At 36.2% G+C, this 18,971-nt stretch overlaps 2 protein-coding genes across 2 annotated transcripts; one reads left to right on the forward strand and one right to left on the reverse strand.

The window, feature by feature from the left end:
• The first annotated feature begins 628 nt into the window (after window positions 1-628).
• LOC110878034 (3-isopropylmalate dehydratase large subunit, chloroplastic) lies at window positions 629-7,176 on the forward strand. Its single transcript, XM_022126296.2, has 15 exons — window positions 629-786; window positions 878-1,015; window positions 2,324-2,494; window positions 2,583-2,735; window positions 2,865-2,933; window positions 3,215-3,331; window positions 3,440-3,514; window positions 3,668-3,745; window positions 3,835-3,930; window positions 4,055-4,104; window positions 4,177-4,231; window positions 5,795-5,926; window positions 6,049-6,096; window positions 6,644-6,802; window positions 6,869-7,176. The coding sequence occupies exons 1-15, from the start codon at window positions 739-741 to the stop codon at window positions 7,007-7,009; spliced, it is 1,530 nt and encodes a 509-aa protein (XP_021981988.1). The 5' UTR covers window positions 629-738; the 3' UTR covers window positions 7,010-7,176.
• A 728-nt stretch (window positions 7,177-7,904) lies between these two features.
• Window positions 7,905-11,088, reverse strand: LOC110878030 (auxin-responsive protein IAA13). The gene is made up of 5 exons (XM_022126289.2): window positions 10,790-11,088; window positions 8,839-9,155; window positions 8,543-8,651; window positions 8,379-8,440; window positions 7,905-8,270 (listed from the first exon to the last, which is right to left on the reverse strand). The coding sequence occupies exons 1-5, from the start codon at window positions 10,894-10,896 to the stop codon at window positions 8,209-8,211; spliced, it is 657 nt and encodes a 218-aa protein (XP_021981981.1). The 5' UTR covers window positions 10,897-11,088; the 3' UTR covers window positions 7,905-8,208.
• Window positions 11,089-18,971: the final 7,883 nt, after the last annotated feature.

Below are 18,971 nucleotides of genomic sequence, written 5' to 3' on the forward strand. Positions count from 1 at the left end.
AATAAGGTCACCAGAATTTTAATTTTAAAAAATTTATAGGTTTAAGTAGATTTTATTTTTATAAAACTGATCTATATAAAATATTAGAAATTAATTCCTGTCTTAGTTTATAAACATCCTTCGCTTTAATAGAAAAATTAACTTAGTTAGTGGTTGGATGAAAATTTATAAAAATAATGTGTAAATCTATTATTTTTTTTCATATAAAAATTGCAGGTATACTCTTTTTTATTATATATGTAACAAAGTTAATTAAATAAAAGAAATTTAAAAGAGTTTTAGTAAATTGCCAAAATCGTCCCTGTGGTTTTATATTTGCCTGTTTCATCCAAATATCGTCAACTTAACAGAAAAAATAAACTAAGTTGGTGGTTTGGATGAAGATGAAAAAAAGTTACAAACGTTGGGGGCAATTTGATACAAAAGTGTAATTTTGGACGAAAATAGCAAACCTGCTCATATCTCAGGGACGATTTTGGCAATTAACTCTTGAAGGTTAAACTCTCACATATTGCAAAGAAAAAAAAAAATTACGCCGCTAAAAAAAAAAAAGAAAAAGAAAAAAAAGACTTGTCGCTCTGAAAAGACTTGTATTTAGATTTTGCCTACATCCATCGGACCCACTAATCTGAACGTGGTGTCGAAACCTCGTGGCAGCCACTAGCCACATCTTTTGACATACATATACATACATATCAAACACACAACCACAACCACAACCACAACCCCAACCCATCAATGGCGGCCGCGGCTTCTTCTGCAATCTCATCCCCCTTCCTCGGCCAGGTAAACAAACACCATCAATTTTCAATCTTTATCATGTTTTCATTTTCTTGATTCGTGGGTTTCTAATAACAACATTTCATTTGTTTTTCAGAAAGATGCGGGGGGCGTGTCTCCTTTCTTCGCACACCCTTCAACCTCAATCAAGATTTCCCACAAAAAACTTTCCACCAACATCGTATCCGTGATGACTCCACAGCAATCTGAACGGAAACCATCCGCCACTGGCTCAGTTGGGGTTTTTTCTTTTATCTCTTTTCAATTCATGCATGTTTATTACTTTCCAAATTATTATTAAATTCACAAAGATTGTAGCTAATAATTGAAGGTTTAACACCATCAGTTTGATAACTTTAGAAACTTGCTTCAGTTTTGCTGTTAATTGATGCTTTAACAGGTCACACCATCTGGTTGAAGTTAGGGTTAGTTAGGTCATTTTTACATTCATCTGCATAGATCAGTTTTGTTTTTATGAAGTTATTGTGTTCACATCAAACACAAACACTCATAGTGTAAGTTATGGGTCATTATTTTTATATGTTTTTTTTTTTCTTTTTTCTGAAGTTAATGTTTTCAGATTAAAAAATGTGAGAACTTGAAGAAAGTCAACTTTGAGTGTAGGTTAATTATGCCGGTTTTGGTTATCGAATGGTTTTCTTCTTTATATGTTTTCAATTCATGAATGTTTTTACTTTTGAAATTGTAAATATGACAAAGACTAGCAGTTAATTGATGCGTTAGCACCATTAGTTTGATAACTTAGGGGCTGTTTGGCAACATCTGAATGGTTAAGTGTTGAACCAGTAAGAGGTCTGAACCATTAAGTGCTGAACCAGTAAGAGGTCTGAATCATTAAGAGCCTGTATAATGCTTAACCGTTCAAAGGCAAATGTCTGACCAATTCAGATTAGAGGTTTTAACCATTCAGACTCTGTATAAATCTTAACCATTCAGAGGCAAATGTCTGAACCATTCATACATCTGCTCGTGAAACAAACAGTCTGAACTATTAAGTGTTGAACCAGTAAAAGGTCTGAACCATTAAGAGCCTCATTAAGAGGTAAACAAACAGCCCCTAACTGAACATGAAAGTATGCAACTATTAGGTTAAAATTAGGGTTAGTTAGGTAATTTAACATTCATACGCACATATAATTTTTTTTTACTATGAAGTTAGTATTTTGAAAATACTAACTTCATTGTAAAAAAAAAATTATCTGTGCATATGAATGTTAAATTACCTAACTTCGGAAAAAGAACTTTTGATGTGAAAATACTATTTTCACATCAAAAGTTTTTTTTCTGAAGTTAGTGTTTCCAGATAAAGTTTTAACTACATCAATGATCAAACACTCATACGGTGAGTTGTGGGTCATTTGTTTTTACTTTAGAAATATGAGAACTTGAAGAAAATCAACTTTTGAGTGTAGGTTAATTATGCCCGTTTTTGGTTATCGAATGATTTTCTTATGTATTTTGTTGTCTTGAATTAAAAAAGTCTAGAACTTGATGCAAACTAACTGGGGTTTGGTTCTTTTAGGTAAAGACCGCGATGACGATGACCGAGAAAATATTTTCTAGGGCTTCTGAGAAATCCCAGTTGAGCCCTGGCGAGAATGTGTGGGTCAACGTTGATGTCTTGATGACACATGATGTTTGTGGCCCCGGTTCCATTGGAATTTTCAAGAAAGAATTTGGGGATGATGCCAAGGTACCATATTAAATCATATGCCAAGGTTACTTTCGATGCATGGTATGAATTATGTGATCATACATGAGTTATGTGGTTATTGTTTTAGGTTTGGGACCGTGAAAAGGTTGTCATCATACCCGATCACTATATCTTCACAGCCGATGAAAGAGCAAATAGAAATGTTGATATCTTGAGGGACTTCTCACATGAGCAGGGGATCAAATATTTTTACGATATCAAAGATCTTAGCAACTTCAAGGTATCATGTTTATGCTTTTTGAATCTTGATTTTAAATATTACAATTTATAATTTATAATCTCTTGTTTTATGGATGTTTACAACAAAATTGATTATATATATATATATATATATATATTTTTTTTCTAGGCTAACCCTGATTACAAAGGTGTATGCCACGTTGCTCTTGCACAAGAAGGCCATTGCAGGCCTGGAGAGGTACTCCACTACTCCCAAATCTAATAGTTCAATTTAAAGTCACATAAATAATAAGTCAAAGATTAGTTTTTTTAATAAAATTATTTAGGAGGTTATATGCATCAGCTATACACTTTGGGAGACTTTTGACATGTTCAGCTCATTTTTCCATTTTAGCTTTCTTTTTTACCCAACCTAATATGAATCGACCCAAATATAAGTAAATGGGTCGAAATAGCCGCCTCTATTTAGTTAATATATAAAGATTTTGCATTTGATTCTCTTAATAACATCACTTTTAGGTCTTGCTTGGTACGGATTCTCACACCTGTACTGCTGGAGCGTTTGGCCAATTTGCTACCGGAATTGGAAACACGGATGCCGGATTTGTGTTAGGGACCGGAAAAGCCTTGCTTAAGGTTTGCAAAAAACAAAAAATGTTTTTTTTAACGATAATTATCGGTTCTAGTTATTTCTTGTAGCCTTTATATTGAATAATAATGTCTATTTATCTTCTCGATTTACAGGTTCCTCCAACTTTAAGATTTGTATTGGATGGAGAAATGCCTGATTATCTGCTTGCAAAGGATTTGATCTTACAAGTAAGTTTGACTTTGACCATCCCTGTTATTATCCATCAAACGAGTAATCTTTAAAACACTCTTTTGTACGTTGTCGGCTGATTATGGTTTAATTTTTTATTTGAAGTATCTTAGATTTAAGTTTTTCTTTGATTGATTATTTTCACGTTATAGATAATCGGTGAGATATCTGTATCGGGTGCAACTTACAAAGCAATGGAGTTTGTTGGTACGACCATTGAAAGTCTCACTGTAAGTTTTTTTTCCTTCTTTGTCCCTTCTAAAGCAAGCAACTCAAGTTTTTAAAAAGTTACGCGTATGCTTTCATTTGTGTTGCATAGATGGAAGAAAGAATGACGTTATGCAACATGGTTGTCGAAGCTGGAGGGAAGAACGGCATTGTTCCAGCTGATGCTACTACATATAAGTACCTTGAGGTCCGTTCAATTTCTACTTTCATAAACTTACTTTCAAAGTCAATGTTAAGTGCGTATGGTACAAGTCTACAATCAAATAAACAATATAAACACTTAAACATGGTTCGAACTTCTTGTATTGCAGGACAAAACATCTGTGCCTTATGAACCGGTCTACAGTGATGATCAAGCAAGGTGATTCCATTTCCATTTTTGCCCTTGTCGTGATTAATATATTATATATAAATATTTTTTTTTGCATTTCAGGTTTCTTGCTGAGTATAGAATCGATGTCTCCAAACTGGAGCCCCTAGTGGCAAAGGTTTGATTTTTTTACTTTCCATCAGACTTTGCAGTTTTCAGTAGAAGTATCAATATGGGTTGGGTTTTATCCATAGTTATTAAAGGCGCGAAGCGCACTCTAGACGCATAGGCTCCGATTAGGGCCTAGGCGATAGGCGCAAAAAAAGCGTGGGCCCGAGAAAAAAAAAGGCGCACTTAAATAAAAAAATTAAAAAGTTCAGTAAGGGAATAAAGTACTCAAAACCAAAACAATAATGTTCATACTAGCACTTAAAATGTCTCAAATAACAAAATACTTAAAACCAAAATGTTCATTATCATCTAATTAGTACCAAAAATTCTAAAGAGTAGTGTGTTAGTGTAGAAAAGTAGTACTAAATAGACATTTTTTATTTTATAAAACTACAAAAGATTTCTACATATTAATTTAAATTTTAATGGCATATAATAAATTTTTGTTCAGATGTAATTAGATAAATATAAATTACAGGATCTGGTTTTTAATATTTTTTGGAGATTAAAAAGTTTAATAGTTTGCTAGAATCGTTTGTTTTGAGGTCTTATAAAGAGGAGAATATGAAAAATTTGTCATTAAAAAGGCCTTAATTAGTATTAACTGCAAGAATTTGTCATTAAAAAAAGACCTTAATTAGTATTAATTGCGCATTAAAAAGTATCATTAAATTTGTTTATGTTGAGGCCTCATAAAGAAAAAAATACGAAGCATTTATCACTAAATAACAAAATTCCCTAATTAATATCAATTGCCCTAATTAATCGCTTTAATTACCTTGGTAACAGAAGCGCATTAAATGCACTTCGCCCTAAAATCTCGCCTAGGCGCAAAAAGCGCTCGCTTCTAATAACTATGGTTTTATCTCAATGTTAAGTCAATAGATATATATAAAAGGGGATCAGGTTAAAAGGTTTACAAGATTCCCAAATAGTTTTATTTAAAAGCATAGATTATAAATAGAGTAAAATGCCGATTTTGTCCCTGACGTTTGGCCAATTTTGCGACTTTCGTTCAATGGTTCATTGGTTTGCTTTTCGGCATCTGGATCCAAAAGGTTTGAAATCTTGCCATTTTCATCCGGCTCGTTAACTCCATCCATTTTTCTCCGTTAAGTCAGAGGTATTTCTGTCTTTTCTACTTACGCAAAGGGAAATTCGGTCTTTTTTACTTTATGTAAAAAGACCAAATACTCTTGAAAAAGACCGAATTGCCCTTTAAGTTAACAAAAAGATGGAAATACCCCTGACTTAATGGAGAACAATGGATGGAGTTAACGAGCTGGATGAAAATGGCAATATTTCAAACCTTTTGGATCCAGATGCGGAAAAACAAATCTTTGGACGAAAGTCGCAAAACTGTCCAAACCTCAGGGACGAAAATGCCATTTTACTCTTATGAATATAATGACATTGCTTTTGTACATATAATTAAAGCCTTATTTATGTATTATATTTAAAAAACTTCTAGTTTCAAGAAACGATAGTAAGGCACTAAGGTGAACATAAATGCTTGAATTTAGCCCGTTGAGATTCATGTAATAAAGATGTTAGTTTTTACATGTTACAGCCTCATTCTCCTGATAATCGGGCTACAGCAAGGGAATGCAAAGACGTCAAAATCGACAGAGTGTATATCGGATCTTGTACCGGTGGCAAAACCGAAGATTTTCTAGCTGCCGCCAAAGTTTTTCTAGCTTCAGTAAGATTTTATAAGTCATAACAACTTGCTGCTTATTTTATGTTCCCTTCGATTTTACCATTATATCCTCTTTTTCGTATTCACGGGTCTCACATTATATAAACCGTCAATTCAACTTGCAGGGCGAAAAGGTCAAAGTACCAACTTTTCTTGTTCCCGCTACTCAAAAGGTTTGTAGGCTAATGCTGACCACTACAAGTTCGTTAATTATTTTTGGAGTAAATGCCATTTTCATCCCTGAGGTTTGGCCAGTTTTGCGATTTTTGTCAAAAGGTTTGTTTTTCCACATTTGGATCCAAAAAGTTTGAAATCTTGCCATTTTCATCCGACTCGTTAACTCCATCCATTTTTTCTCCATTAAGTCGGGGGTATTACCGTCTTTTTAGACATTTTTTTTATTAAACTAAAAACACTATAAGAAATAAAGATTCACCTCTATTGACTTTATTTCTCATGGTGTTTTTAGTTTAATAAAAAAATGTCTAAAAAGACAGTAATACCCCTGACGTAACGGAGAAAAATGGATGGAGTTAACGGGTCAGATGAAAATGACTAGATATTAAACCTTTTGGATCCAGATGCGAAAAAACAAACCTTTGGACAAAAGTCGCAAAACTGGCCAAACCTCAGGGACGGAAATGACATTTTACTCTTTTTTATATTTAATTTTTTTACAAAGCGTATAATTGCTAATTACATTACAATAAAATTTTGTAGGTATGGATGGACATTTATACCCTCCCGGTTCCTGGTGCTGGTGGAAAGACTTGTTCTCAGATATTTGAAGCTGCTGGATGTGATACACCTACTAGCCCTAGTTGTGGTGCCTGTTTAGGTGGTCCTAAAGATACTTATGCTCGCATTAACGAACCTCAGGTCAGTGTGTTTTTAACTCTATAGTGCAATCGTTAATCCCGTTATTAACATTGTTAATGATGGCAGGTGTGTGTGTCAACCACAAACAGGAACTTCCCGGGCCGTATGGGCCACAAAGATGGTCAAATCTATCTAGCTTCTCCTTACACTGCCGCAGCTTCGGCATTGACCGGTTTTGTAACCGATCCAAGAGACTTTATGCATTGATTACGTTGCGGTTTTTGTTAGTTAAGTGGCATAACCTTGTTGTATGGGACTTGTCGCGTGTTTTAATCTAAAATACCATCTTTCTATGTTTGTTGCACATCATGATTTATGTAATAAACATCAATGAGGTTTGCATTTATGCACATTGTCTTCTTTCATATTTTCAAGTCATCAATATTTTCAGTTTTAATTTTAATGGTTGATTACTTCATTTATGTTTGGGATGTAGAATTAGGGCTGCAAATGAACCGAACGTTCAACGAAACAATTCGTGAACCGTTTGGCAGGAAGTTTGTTTATGTTTGTTAGTTTAGTTAAATGGACAAACATGAATGATCGCGTTCGTTCATTTATGTTCGTGGACGTTCGCTAACGTGTTTGTTTATTTTCATGAACGTGTTTGTTTATTTTCATTTGTGTTCGATAGTTCATTAATGTGTTTAATTATTATATTTATTTAAATACTTCGAAATTTTGACAATAAAATACTTAATAAGTATCAGTGTATTATATATTTTTCTCAAGAACGCTTTTTTGTGTTTGTTTTCATTTGTGTCAATGAACGCTTGGTTGCGTTTATTACCTAAAATTAACAAACGAACATGAACATGTTCATTTCCTTAATGAATGAATAGGACCAAAAAATCTCGTTCTCATTCGGTAAGTGTTCATGAACACTTCGTTAACACATAAAGTTCCTTAACAAACGAACACGAACAAAGTCAAGGTCTTGATCATGTTCGTTTGTAGCCGCATGTAGAATTATTGATGCATTAGTAAGTTGGCAAAATGAGTATTGAGTAAGTCAGACAGATTGGGCAAAAAGTCAAACTAAGTCAACTTAATTTGACCCTTTTCACCCTTTCAATTCTTTGTTCTTGAAAAACCAACAAGATAAACTTCTGAACATACAATAATAGTTTGCAAATAAGCAAACAAGATAAACAAACAAGAAAGATGAAATTAATACGCGCTTACGGAGCTTGTAAGTAACATCATCAAACCATTCAAGTTGAGTATAGAACTATAGTAATTTTCTGACAGCGAAAAAACAGAAAAAGAATCGAATGGACAAAAAGAACCGAAAAAAACCAGTGGGTGAACCAAAAAGAGAAAACATATATAGTAAGCAGCCAGGATATTATCAAACAAAAGCTTCAAACTTTCTAGTCTGTCATAGTTCTTTAAAGTGTTTTTCTTCATCTTTTCAACTCAATATGCTTGTTTTTCGGCCTTTGGTTCTTTTCCTGGTGTCTCGGAGCTGCATATAGAAACGGATATGTTTTATTTCTAACAGGTCAAACGGATACAAAAAGCGAAATACATAGTTTAAAGTCAATCTGGTCAAACTTAAACGGGTCAAACGTACCAAGGCCATTGGAATCTGAGGTTTTCATGATTCGTAACCTTTTCACGGTGCCCAAAAACATCCTGGTTAAACCATAAAGAAGAAACATGTAAGCAAGATGCACAGTCAGTCGATAAATTCAGGTCAAACTAGTCGAATGAAAGGTTGACTATGTAACACAATACCTCCATGGAACATCACCCACAAGCATCCAATCTCCTTCTTTATCTTCATATGTTAGCACAAACTCAGAAGATCCATCCAAAAGGCGAGAGCGTTGGTGCTTTTCTGTCCCTGCATTAAATCGACATAAGAGTTCATTAGTTTATACGTTTAAAAATCTCTTTTCGCGTTTCTACATTTTCTTGTTTATTAAAAAATACTTTTTTCGAAAAGAAGTGTTTTAGGTCGACCCAACTACCAAAACGATCCCCTTGACCCATTAACCAGCTCAGTTGACCCGTCAAAAAACTGCACTTACGGATAAAACCGGCACTTGAGGAAGCTTTCAAGAACATAATTTCAAGAGCATGAGCTAAAGTTTCATAGCAATCATGTGCATTCAAATCAACCTTCCTTCCAATCGGCAACCCGTCCATATTCACTTTCACATATCCCGAATGCCCGGTTTCCTTACTGACGGTCTCATCATTTTTGTTTTCGCGGGTAACATTTTTCTTTTTTTTTGAATTTTCGTTCCCGCCCGCTCCCTTCTCTCCTTCATTTTTCGAAAATTTCGCTTGGTTTACCAAACTGTTCATCCTATAAGTCTTCACAGGTGGCCATCCCACCACCTGACTGCTTTAAAAACATCACAAAACCTTATAAGAAATTCAACATTTAGCCTCATTTCAAATCCAAATTCAAAAGCAGTGATCTTTCTTGATGTACAACATAAAATGCATATGGTACAACCCTTAAATGCAATGAAACCAAACAAATTACATACTGTAAAAAGAGCCATTATAGTTCAAATAAGCTTTTTCTAAAGAACCTCTGTCAGTAACTATAAATGCTTATGGTACTACTATTAAATGCATGAAACCAAACTAAGACAAGAGTCATCTAAAACAAGCCCAAATTTTAAATGAAAAATATATTTCCAATTTTAAAGAATCCTTCTTTTTTAAGGTATGCAACTATTAATGCATGTGGTAGACATAAATGCAATGAAACCAAACTAGGAACCATTTTGGACCCCAGCCCAAATACAAGTGAAGGGTTATGTGTTAAAATCAAATATTCAAACTTATAATATTATATTTTGATAATTGGCTTTGTTTTCATTTTAAACACTTCGGTCACTTCATCTATTGGAAAAGATAATTCGGTTAACCACTGGCCATGGCCGGGCCAAGCCCAAATATTTTGAGGTTTGGGCTTGTTATGGAGTAGGCCACCAATACAACAATAACAATAACAAAAAGAGTTAAATGCCATTTTAGTCCCTGTGGTTTGGGTCATTTTGACAGTTTAGTTCAAAGGTTTCATTTTTCGCGTATGGGTTCAAAAAGGTTTCACTGTTGCCATTTAGTCCACCGGGTTAAATTCATCCGTTATTTCTGTTAACCAGAAGGGCGATTCGGTCATTTTATATGGCCGAATTGCCTTTCTTGTTAACAGGATTACATATAAAATGACCGAATTGCCCTTCTGGTTAACAGAAAATATGGATAAAGTTAACCCAATTGACGAAAATGACAATGGTGAAACCTTTTTTTGAACCCACCGGAGAAAATGAAACATTTGGACTAAACTAACAAAATGGCCCAAACCACAGGGCCTAAAATGACATTTAACTCTAATAATAATAATAACAATAATAATAATAATAATAATAATAATAATAATAATAATAATAATAATAATAATAATAATAATAATAATAATAATAATAATAAATAAATACAAAAATATATATATAAAAAAAAACAGTTTAGTTTATTTTGCCGGTCATGAGCCATTTCAAATAGTTTTTTTTTTTTTTTTTTTTTTTTTTTTTTTTTTTTTGGAAAAAGGCCTTAAAGTTTTTACTAACCAAAATGGTTGAGCCGGCCACTGGCTTTGGACTTAGATGGATTCAAGCTAGTTTCAACTAGCAAAATCCTATTATACTTGCATCAAATAAAATAGTAAAGTTGAATAATGGAAAATAACATGTTATTTATCAAAAAATATTACAACAAAAAACATTTTTCCAACATATAACATAAAAATACAAAAACATAATGGTTGATTTTAATATATATATCCATCCATAACATAAACCATAAAGCTCCATTATCTGAAGAAAAAAATCATAACAGAGCTATCGGTTTCTCAATTTATTCTTTTATATTCTTTTATTTGGGTTATGGTTCAGTTATTTATTTACAACAAGTGAAATAATAAAGATAACATGACATAAATATCAAAGGGGCCATAAAATTAACCTGGCAGCACCAGAAGTAAGACTCAACCCTAAACCAAGTTCAAGTTCCTCATCATCTCCATAATCTTCACCACCACCACCACCACCAAGCCTGAAAGTTGTGTCCATAGGAAGAAGAAGAAGAAAGCAGAAAAGGGTTGTAGAGTACAAGTGGAAAAGAGAGAGAAAGAGTTGATGAAATGGGAGTTGTGTGGTTTTGTGAAAATGGGTTGTGTTTTGAAGAAGTGAAAAGAGGTCACCTAAGAGGAAACAGAGCAGGAGTGTGGGCAGGGCCCATTTGTCTGCTGGTAGTGCGCTTGGTATCACCACTCCCTCTGCACTTCTCATTATGTCTCTCTTAACATAATACTAATAATAATAAATTATATTCACAAGGGGCCCTTTCAATTTCCTTTTTTTTTTTTCATAGCACAACTAAATCACCGGATAAGCATTCTGTCATGTCCTTAATCGAGCAAACTTCCCCTCATTTATAACGGTCAGAGTTGGATGCAAACCCGAGCCACCAAGCCACCAGTTCCGGGGAAAACCCGCCCGCCCGAAGGCCCACTGCGGTAAAACCTGGTTCGGCTCGGTTTTGACCTGGGGACCTCCAGAGAAACCTAGTTCTAAACTTCATTGCCACCATCAATGTCCTTCAAAGTAATGCTAGTGGGAGTTGAACTTGGAAGCTCAAAGAGAGAAGCCAAATGATTAACCACTAAATTAACTTGCCAGGACCCCTTTAAATTTATGTATTACATTTTTTGTTTTCTTCTTTTCTATTTTTTGCTTAACAAAAGGTAAAACTTACTCTCATTGGTCATCATCTCATGTTTAAGTGATATGATGATGGAATAAATGTTAAAAGAGTAAGTGAAAATTCATCACATGTGGCCTAGTGGTAGGGTGACTTAGGGTTTTTCAATCCTTATTTGTGTTATTTTGGTGGATAAGACAATGATAGATAGAGTCTAGCCTTCTTGCAGAGGTGTCAAGTTTTATCCTGAGCCCATCCATGTTTTCGTCTCACCATGTGTTACGCCAAAGAGTTATGCTCTTGTAGTGGCACAACGACTGTCAAGTGGCAGCCGGCGGCATCCCAAGGGAACGTCCAAGCCAAACTTTGAAGCCAGCGTGGGCCCGGTTAAGATAACATAGTCTGGCAGAAGTGGGGCAACGAGGCTCTCAAATGTGAGGAGTGCGGTAGCCTAATACAAAAAAGTCGCCGTTCCAAAAAAAAAAAAAAGTAAATCGGGTGAAACCCAGTATTCAAAATCCCAAAATAAGGTCCTTTGTGTTAAATAAATATAACTAGTTGAACTTTTTTAGGTAAGTTGTAATGTTGTATATTGTTATACGATTGGATCGTTTACACTCATGTATATGGTTTTACGTAAGAAACATATGGAGTGATATAAATAGTTGATCGCATTTACGATTGTGCTGGTGGTAAGATTGTAATTAATAAGAAAAAATAGCTCGCTGAAAGGAAAAAAAAAAATTAGTGTGACTTTTTTGTAAATCCGATTTCACTAATGTTTTTTTAACTCAATTAACTTTTATTGTTATATTATTTTAAAAAATATATATACCATAAAATTAAGAGGTTTGTTATCTTTAACTTAAGTATAATATTGTCGTATTTAAAAAAAAAACAATGAAGTTTTTGAAATATTAATATATTGTTGACGGCACGTCTAATTAATTAAAAAGTTTACAAACAATGTGTTCAAACAAAATACAACGATTCATCTAACTTGTAACAATGCATTCAAGTTGTAAAGATCTGACATATGAACAAACTTTGTGAATATAATTGTGGACCGAGACAATTCCAATAATGTGTCTAAAACTACTTGTAATTTAAGGGAAACATATATCCTAAACACTAAAATAGATGTATCACATCTTTCATACGTAACAATCATTTTTTCACATTAACCGGTCCACACATGTATGTGTGTATATGTTGTTTGATGCTTAACCTTCTCAACTAGCTTCATGTTAAATTGTAGTTGAAATGTTAAGTTAGAATTTCTTTGAGATAATTATTCTTTATAAAACTTTTATTCTTATAAATCGGTTATTTCTTTTTAAATTATTTCATTACATACATTTTTGAAGTTATATGACCTGAAATCATAAAAGGAAACGGGTTAAGCATTTTTTATCAATTTTGTATTTTCAAAGTTGTTTTATCGTGAATCTAATTAATAAAAAAAGTTGTTTCATTATCATCTTATAAGTAAAGTTTTTATCTTACATTACTAGATATAGTAATTAGTATGTATTTACATCAGTGCTTAAGAAGAAGAAGAAGAATGTTACCCAGTTACAAAGTATTACAATATGTATATTAAATAAATATTGATGATAATTATTCATATCTCTTTTTTACTTTACTTTTTAGTATTAAGTTGTTACACTTTTTTTTATATGTTTCATCATCTACACTACCCTTTTAAATTGACTCAAAAATTTATTTACTTATAAAAGTTCATAATCATCATTCATTATATCTTTCTTGCACCCAAAAATTATCACAAATGTTGGCTTTAAGTCAATAGGGTATATATAGTTTACTTTCTATAAACTAAAACTCATATATCATATGTTGAGGCGAAACCAAACAGGGTCAAGGTAGTATGTTGACTCGTAAACATCATAATTCTTTGTTTGTTATTAATCTAAGATTATTTATTTAGACATGTGTTTAGTAATAGTCGGCACAGAAAATAAGTTATGATAACACTCGGACAAAAAATTGTATCTCCATCATGCGATAAGTTAAAGTTTCTTCAATAGACAATAAATTTGGAAAGGAAGAAATATATGACTATATAAAAATGAAGGAACACCATCATCACCTTCTCTAGCACACTTTATTTTGTTTATGTGTAATGAAAATACTTTTAAAATTAATTAAATATAAAACAATGTTTGAGGATCTAAAATAAGATTCATGTCCGATCTTTAAGGATTAAAGCCTGAAAAAGCTAGTCTTTCAAGTATTAAGATATAAATCCACTTGTAATTCATAGTTTTTTATCACATATTATAAAAACCATATATATACACACTACAATACTACATACATATTTATTATTGCATAATTATATTTTTATAAATGATCCACTTGAAACACGAGGAAAACCTTAAAACATTTAAATAGTTATACGTGATCCACGTTCTTTGCATTTGATTGAAATGTAAAACAAGATATAAAATCAAGATAAGTTTCATAAAATATACTCCCTTCGTCCCATTAAAAGTGTATATAATCTATAAAGTGGATCCTTATTAAGCAAAATTTGATATAATATTATTTGTATAAATATATTTTATTTAATCATGAGAACCTATTATGAGAACACTTATGGACCTTCTTGGTGTAGACCTTGCTAACTAACGAGATCAGATTAATCACAATTTATGTTGTAATGTGACCTTTAAAAGATTATGGTAGAAAACCATGGTGACATTTTAATGTATTTAACTGAAAGTACACAACACACATGTTACCGATGCAAAACAAGGTTATAATGTGAGATAAACAACAATGTGAATCTAACTTTATATAGTTATCTGACTCATTCTCAAGAAAGTTTGGATTTTAACAGTTCGATGGCCACAACTATGTGAATTGGGTCTTCATAGTTGGGTAATCCACGTACACATGGTTAAAATTTAGGTTTCGTTAAGACTAGAAGGTATGGGGGCCGGCTTGGCCCGGCGCCGGACCCCCACACCGCCCCCCTGGCCCGACAAGCATCACAACCGGCGAGCTCCAGCCGGGTGTGCCGCCCCACTTCTCCAAAAAACAACCGTTGGGTAACGGCTAGATTTTAAAAAAAAAAAAAAATTCAATTTCCATTTTAATAAATACCATAATTCCAATCCATTTTATACCATTTTCTCTCATTCTACTCCCATTCTTCTCCATTTCTCATCCTTTTTTATAAAAAAATACTCTATATTTTTTATACCATTCTCTACCAAACATGAATCCATTCAACCCAAACAACCCCAACCCAAACAACCCTGATGAAACAATGGTTAACCGGGCATGGTTAACACACTGGTCTCGTCAAGAAGGGTTAATCCCTTCCTCTCGGAGATCGCTGGCTGGGTCGCCGGTGGATGATCTCCTGCACAAGGAAACAAGCCGTGACTCGTAACAAGGAGGATGGGGTGGGGGGTGCTCCTTGTTACCACTCTCCGGCGTGAGAATCAGTAGTTTGCCCTTGGGAAGCAAAGTAAGATAGTAGTAGTAGTGAGAGAGTTGTGAAGAGATACCTCAAACCTGGTTTGGGGTCGGTATTTATAGCCGAGGAGTGAAGGAGGAGATTGATGGATGGGCTGACGACGAGCTGCACCGTTGCAGGTGTGTCAGTCTCGCCGGCCGTGGGGGTTACGCCACGTCAGCCCATTGCTTTAATAGCTCTGACAGGGGACTGTCGCCGGCGCCACTTGCCTCGTGGTGTCAGCCACTTGCATGGCGTGTCAGTCCACTTGTTGGATATGCAGGATGCGGTGCGAGCCGCAACGCTGCATGCGGTAACGTCTGAAGTTACCGCGTCTCCTACTTGTGATCAAGAAATACGCGAGATGCGGTGTTGGCCGCGTCATCGCATGTGGAGACTATTTGCTCGCTTCCCTTGTCGTGACGAAAATGGCCATATGATGCGGTGCCAGCCGCATCGATATGTTCATCTTCTTTTGTACTTAGGTCAAGCTATTCATCTTCGGACCGAATGGGTTCGAAGGATGTGACCGCGTGGGTGCGGTTTGCTTACTGGTAGGGGTTTGTTTGATGCGGGTAATGGTCGTTTTGGGACCATACCCCTTCAAGTCCCCCCAGTCTAGTGTTGCTACCTTGTGCAAGTTGCACGTGGGAGGAGCACTGGACTTATGGTGTAGGAAGGTAGTTTGGCAGTCTGGAGAAAATTCTAGGCCAGATCAAACTGGTGATCTGGTAAAAAATCCGGCTATGCCTCTTCCGTACCGGTGAAGGAGTTTCGCTTGATGCGAAATTCTCAGCCGTTGCATGTCATCAGGTGGGTTGCCACCTGTTGTTGTGTTGAAGGCCTGTTAGGGACCTTCATAGTAATGCTGCACAAACTTCGAACCAACCTCTAGGATGGTGGTTCGAAGGTTTGCACATGTTTCGAACCTCTTGGGGGTGGTTTCTGTCACACCCCCAAAATCCCACCTGCGGAGTACTACCGCTTGGAGGCGTGACTGACCAGGATCCAGCCACCAATCATACTGAACAAGCATATAAGTAATTATAAAAGTTTAACCAATACGATTGGTGTTCCAAAACAAATAAGTTTAAGTTGCAAGCGGAAGCATAAGTTTAAAGTTATAACATAAGTTCCAAAAGTTTCAAGTTTAACATAGTCTTGTAGCAATCCCTGTCCCACAACGATCCTCCTCCATGCAAGCTCCCACTGAGTACCTATGGTCCTGCAAAGCATGAAGTAACGAGTCAACAACTAGTTGAGTGAGTTCACGGGTGGGCGTTCGTTTTAGTTGTTTCGAAAACAGTTTACTTTATCTGGCATCCTGCCGTGGGGGTTACCCCATAGTTTTAAAAAAAAACGTGACCAGTTCATTCCCAGTTACTCCGGCACTCCGGCCGTGGGGGCTACCCCATGATAGTTATCAGGCATTTCGGCCGTGGGGGCTACCCCATGCGTACATCATCTGGCTCTCCAGCCGTGGGGGCTACCCCATGTGTATACTAGACTCGTTACCGTATCGATTGCTGACTGTAGTCATGTTTATGTGCCCTGAAAACATCAATGTCTATCATCATTGACGTGCCCCAGATCCATTAGTTCACGCCCGTCCTCTGCGGCACGGTGTGAGGCTTGTCAGACCTAAATAGCGCTATCTAACTAATGACCCGCTCGCCATTGGCCAGGCGATTAGTCGATACAAAAAGGAGGGACTTCGTGATAGAGTTTTAGTCTAGTACGTTTATCCGTCCATCCGGACGAGGAATCACATTCCTGAACCACTGACGTCCTACCCAAGGTAGACGAGGAACCACGTTCCTTAACCCCGTTCCCAACCCAGGGAATCCCATGCTTTGTAAAGGGTGTGAACTCACCTTGGTTTGCTCGGCAGTCAAACACAGAAGTCAATCAAGTCGCAAGTAGTCAATAACGTCCTAACACGGATATCACGTATAATCAGATTCGAACCAAGTAGTGCACAATTGTTCAACACGTTTGGCAAGCACGTTTAGCAGTAACAGTTAACAGTCAACAGTAGCACATACGGTTCACAAGTTCAGCCCAACTACTTAGGCCCAAACACGTAAAAGCGGTTAACACAGAAGCCCATCAGTCTGGCCCATTAACTAAGGCCCAAAGTGTGGTCTCGAGTCGCAACCGGACTCGCAAGCATGGTCTCGAGTCATGCTGTGTGTGTTGATCTCAGGTGGTTGCGAGTCGCAACCGGTGTCGCAACCGTGGTTTCGGCTTGTCATGCTGAGGTCTCGAGTCGCAACGGGACTCGTAACCTGTGGTCTCGGCTTGTCCTGTTATGGTTGCGAGTCGCAACCGCGTGGTCTCGAGTCATCACGCTGTGGTTGCGAGTCGCAACCGGGTGATTGCGAGTCGGTAGCAGTCGTTTTCAAGTTCACGTGTTGATGCAGATGTAGTCAGATTAGTGGTACAATATAATCAGGCCCAAATCCGGAAATAACCAATAGAATCCCACTAACATATTTCCTAATCAGGCTATTAGTCAAAGATGGATCAAAATCACAAGGGTTTTCAATCTTCAACTATCATTCAAAGTGTTCTTCAATATTCAAACCCATATTCAACAAGTTCATAACATATTAATCACTTATTCACCCAAAACTATGAACAATCATCAAAACACTAAACATAACACACAACTCGGTTTTCATATATGTCCGATTTCATGACAAGTGCAACCCGATTTCATGTTTATCAACAAAAGTGATTCAAACTTCATTTAGACACAAAATATCACACTCATCATATAGTATATGCTAACCGGTTCATCATTGTGCATATTAGAATCATCATAAACATCAAGAACAACATGTAATCTCTAACCATAAACATCATCTTATTCATGCATCACAAAACACAACAAAAATCAACCATAAACATGATAGATACTAACCGGTTGGTGATGTGTGTGTGTGTGTCGATCCAAAGTTCCAAATCCGAGAGTTCTTGTGCCAACCGAGTGGATCCGAGAGTCTTGGAAATGTGTTTGTGTTCTTAAGGCTTAGAGAGAAAAGTAGGAGAGTGTGTGTGTGTAATGTTCAACAAATGGCAAGAACTAACTAAGGGTGGTTTATATATATAGGCTAGTTCCAAGTGGTGCACCCTTAGTGGGTTTCGAGTGGGGTTTACGGCCCAAAGGCCCAACCGGCCAAAGGTTCTCGGCCCAAAGGCCCATTCGGTCACTATTCACTCGAGACCTCATGGTCTCGAGTCGGGTTCTTTGTTCTCGGGTTGGGTTCTCGGTTCACATAAAACACGTAGACGTATATATATACAAATGCACACATACAAAGCACATAAAAGTTCACGTTTATCATTAAGTTTAATCATTCAACTAATCACATAATGTACAAGCAAGTTACATCACGACACAACGAAAGGTTCTAGATTTCGAGTTGTCACATCATCCCCAAGTTGAAAGAAATTTCGTCCCGAAATTTGATGGCACTCACTGAGGAAGCTAGTCAAGTTGCGTGGTTTTCCCGGTTATCCTGGGGTGTCACATCCACCCCCCGTTGATCTGGAATTTCGTCCCGAAATTCCGTAGCTTCAGCCTCAGTAGCGTTTGTACTGTTCTCAAACAGTTGGGGATATTTTTGTTTCATCCGATCTTCGCGCTCCCAGGTAAACTCTGGGCCGCGACGTGAGTTCCAACGAACTCGAACAAGAGGTATTCTAGTGCTCTTGAGGACCTTAACATCCCGGTCCGTGATTTCGACAGGTTCTTCGACGAATTTCAACTGTTCGTCGATCGTGAGTTCCTTCAGAGGAACTACGTGCGTCTCATCTGACAGACACTTCTTCAGATTTGACACATGGAAAACGTTGTGAACTGCACCGAGTTCTGCTGGTAATTTCAGTCTGTAGGCCACCTTGCCTATTTTCTCAAGAATTTCGAAAGGTCCAACGTATCGTGGGTTGAGT

The sequence above is a fragment of the Helianthus annuus genome, chromosome 1, assembly GCF_002127325.2.
Source record: "Helianthus annuus cultivar XRQ/B chromosome 1, HanXRQr2.0-SUNRISE, whole genome shotgun sequence".
NCBI lineage: Eukaryota > Viridiplantae > Streptophyta > Magnoliopsida > Asterales > Asteraceae > Helianthus > Helianthus annuus.

Bases quoted from the DNA above. Each gene is read 5' to 3' on its own strand.
- LOC110878034 (XM_022126296.2), top strand. From the start codon at position 739: ATGGCGGCCGCGGCTTCTTCTGCAATCTCATCCCCCTTCCTCGGCCAG. The intron at 3,515-3,667 runs GTAAGTTTGACT...TTCACGTTATAG, and splicing joins CAAAGGATTTGATCTTACAA to ATAATCGGTGAGATATCTGT. The intron at 6,803-6,868 runs GTCAGTGTGTTT...TAATGATGGCAG, and splicing joins CTCGCATTAACGAACCTCAG to GTGTGTGTGTCAACCACAAA.
- LOC110878030 (XM_022126289.2), bottom strand. From the start codon at position 10,896: ATGGACACAACTTTCAGGCTTGGTGGTGGTGGTGGTGGTGAAGATTAT. The intron at 9,156-10,789 runs GTTAATTTTATG...TTTTTAAAGCAG, and splicing joins CTTACTTCTGGTGCTGCCAG to TCAGGTGGTGGGATGGCCAC. The intron at 8,441-8,542 runs GTATTGTGTTAC...TGGTTTAACCAG, and splicing joins GTGGGTGATGTTCCATGGAG to GATGTTTTTGGGCACCGTGA.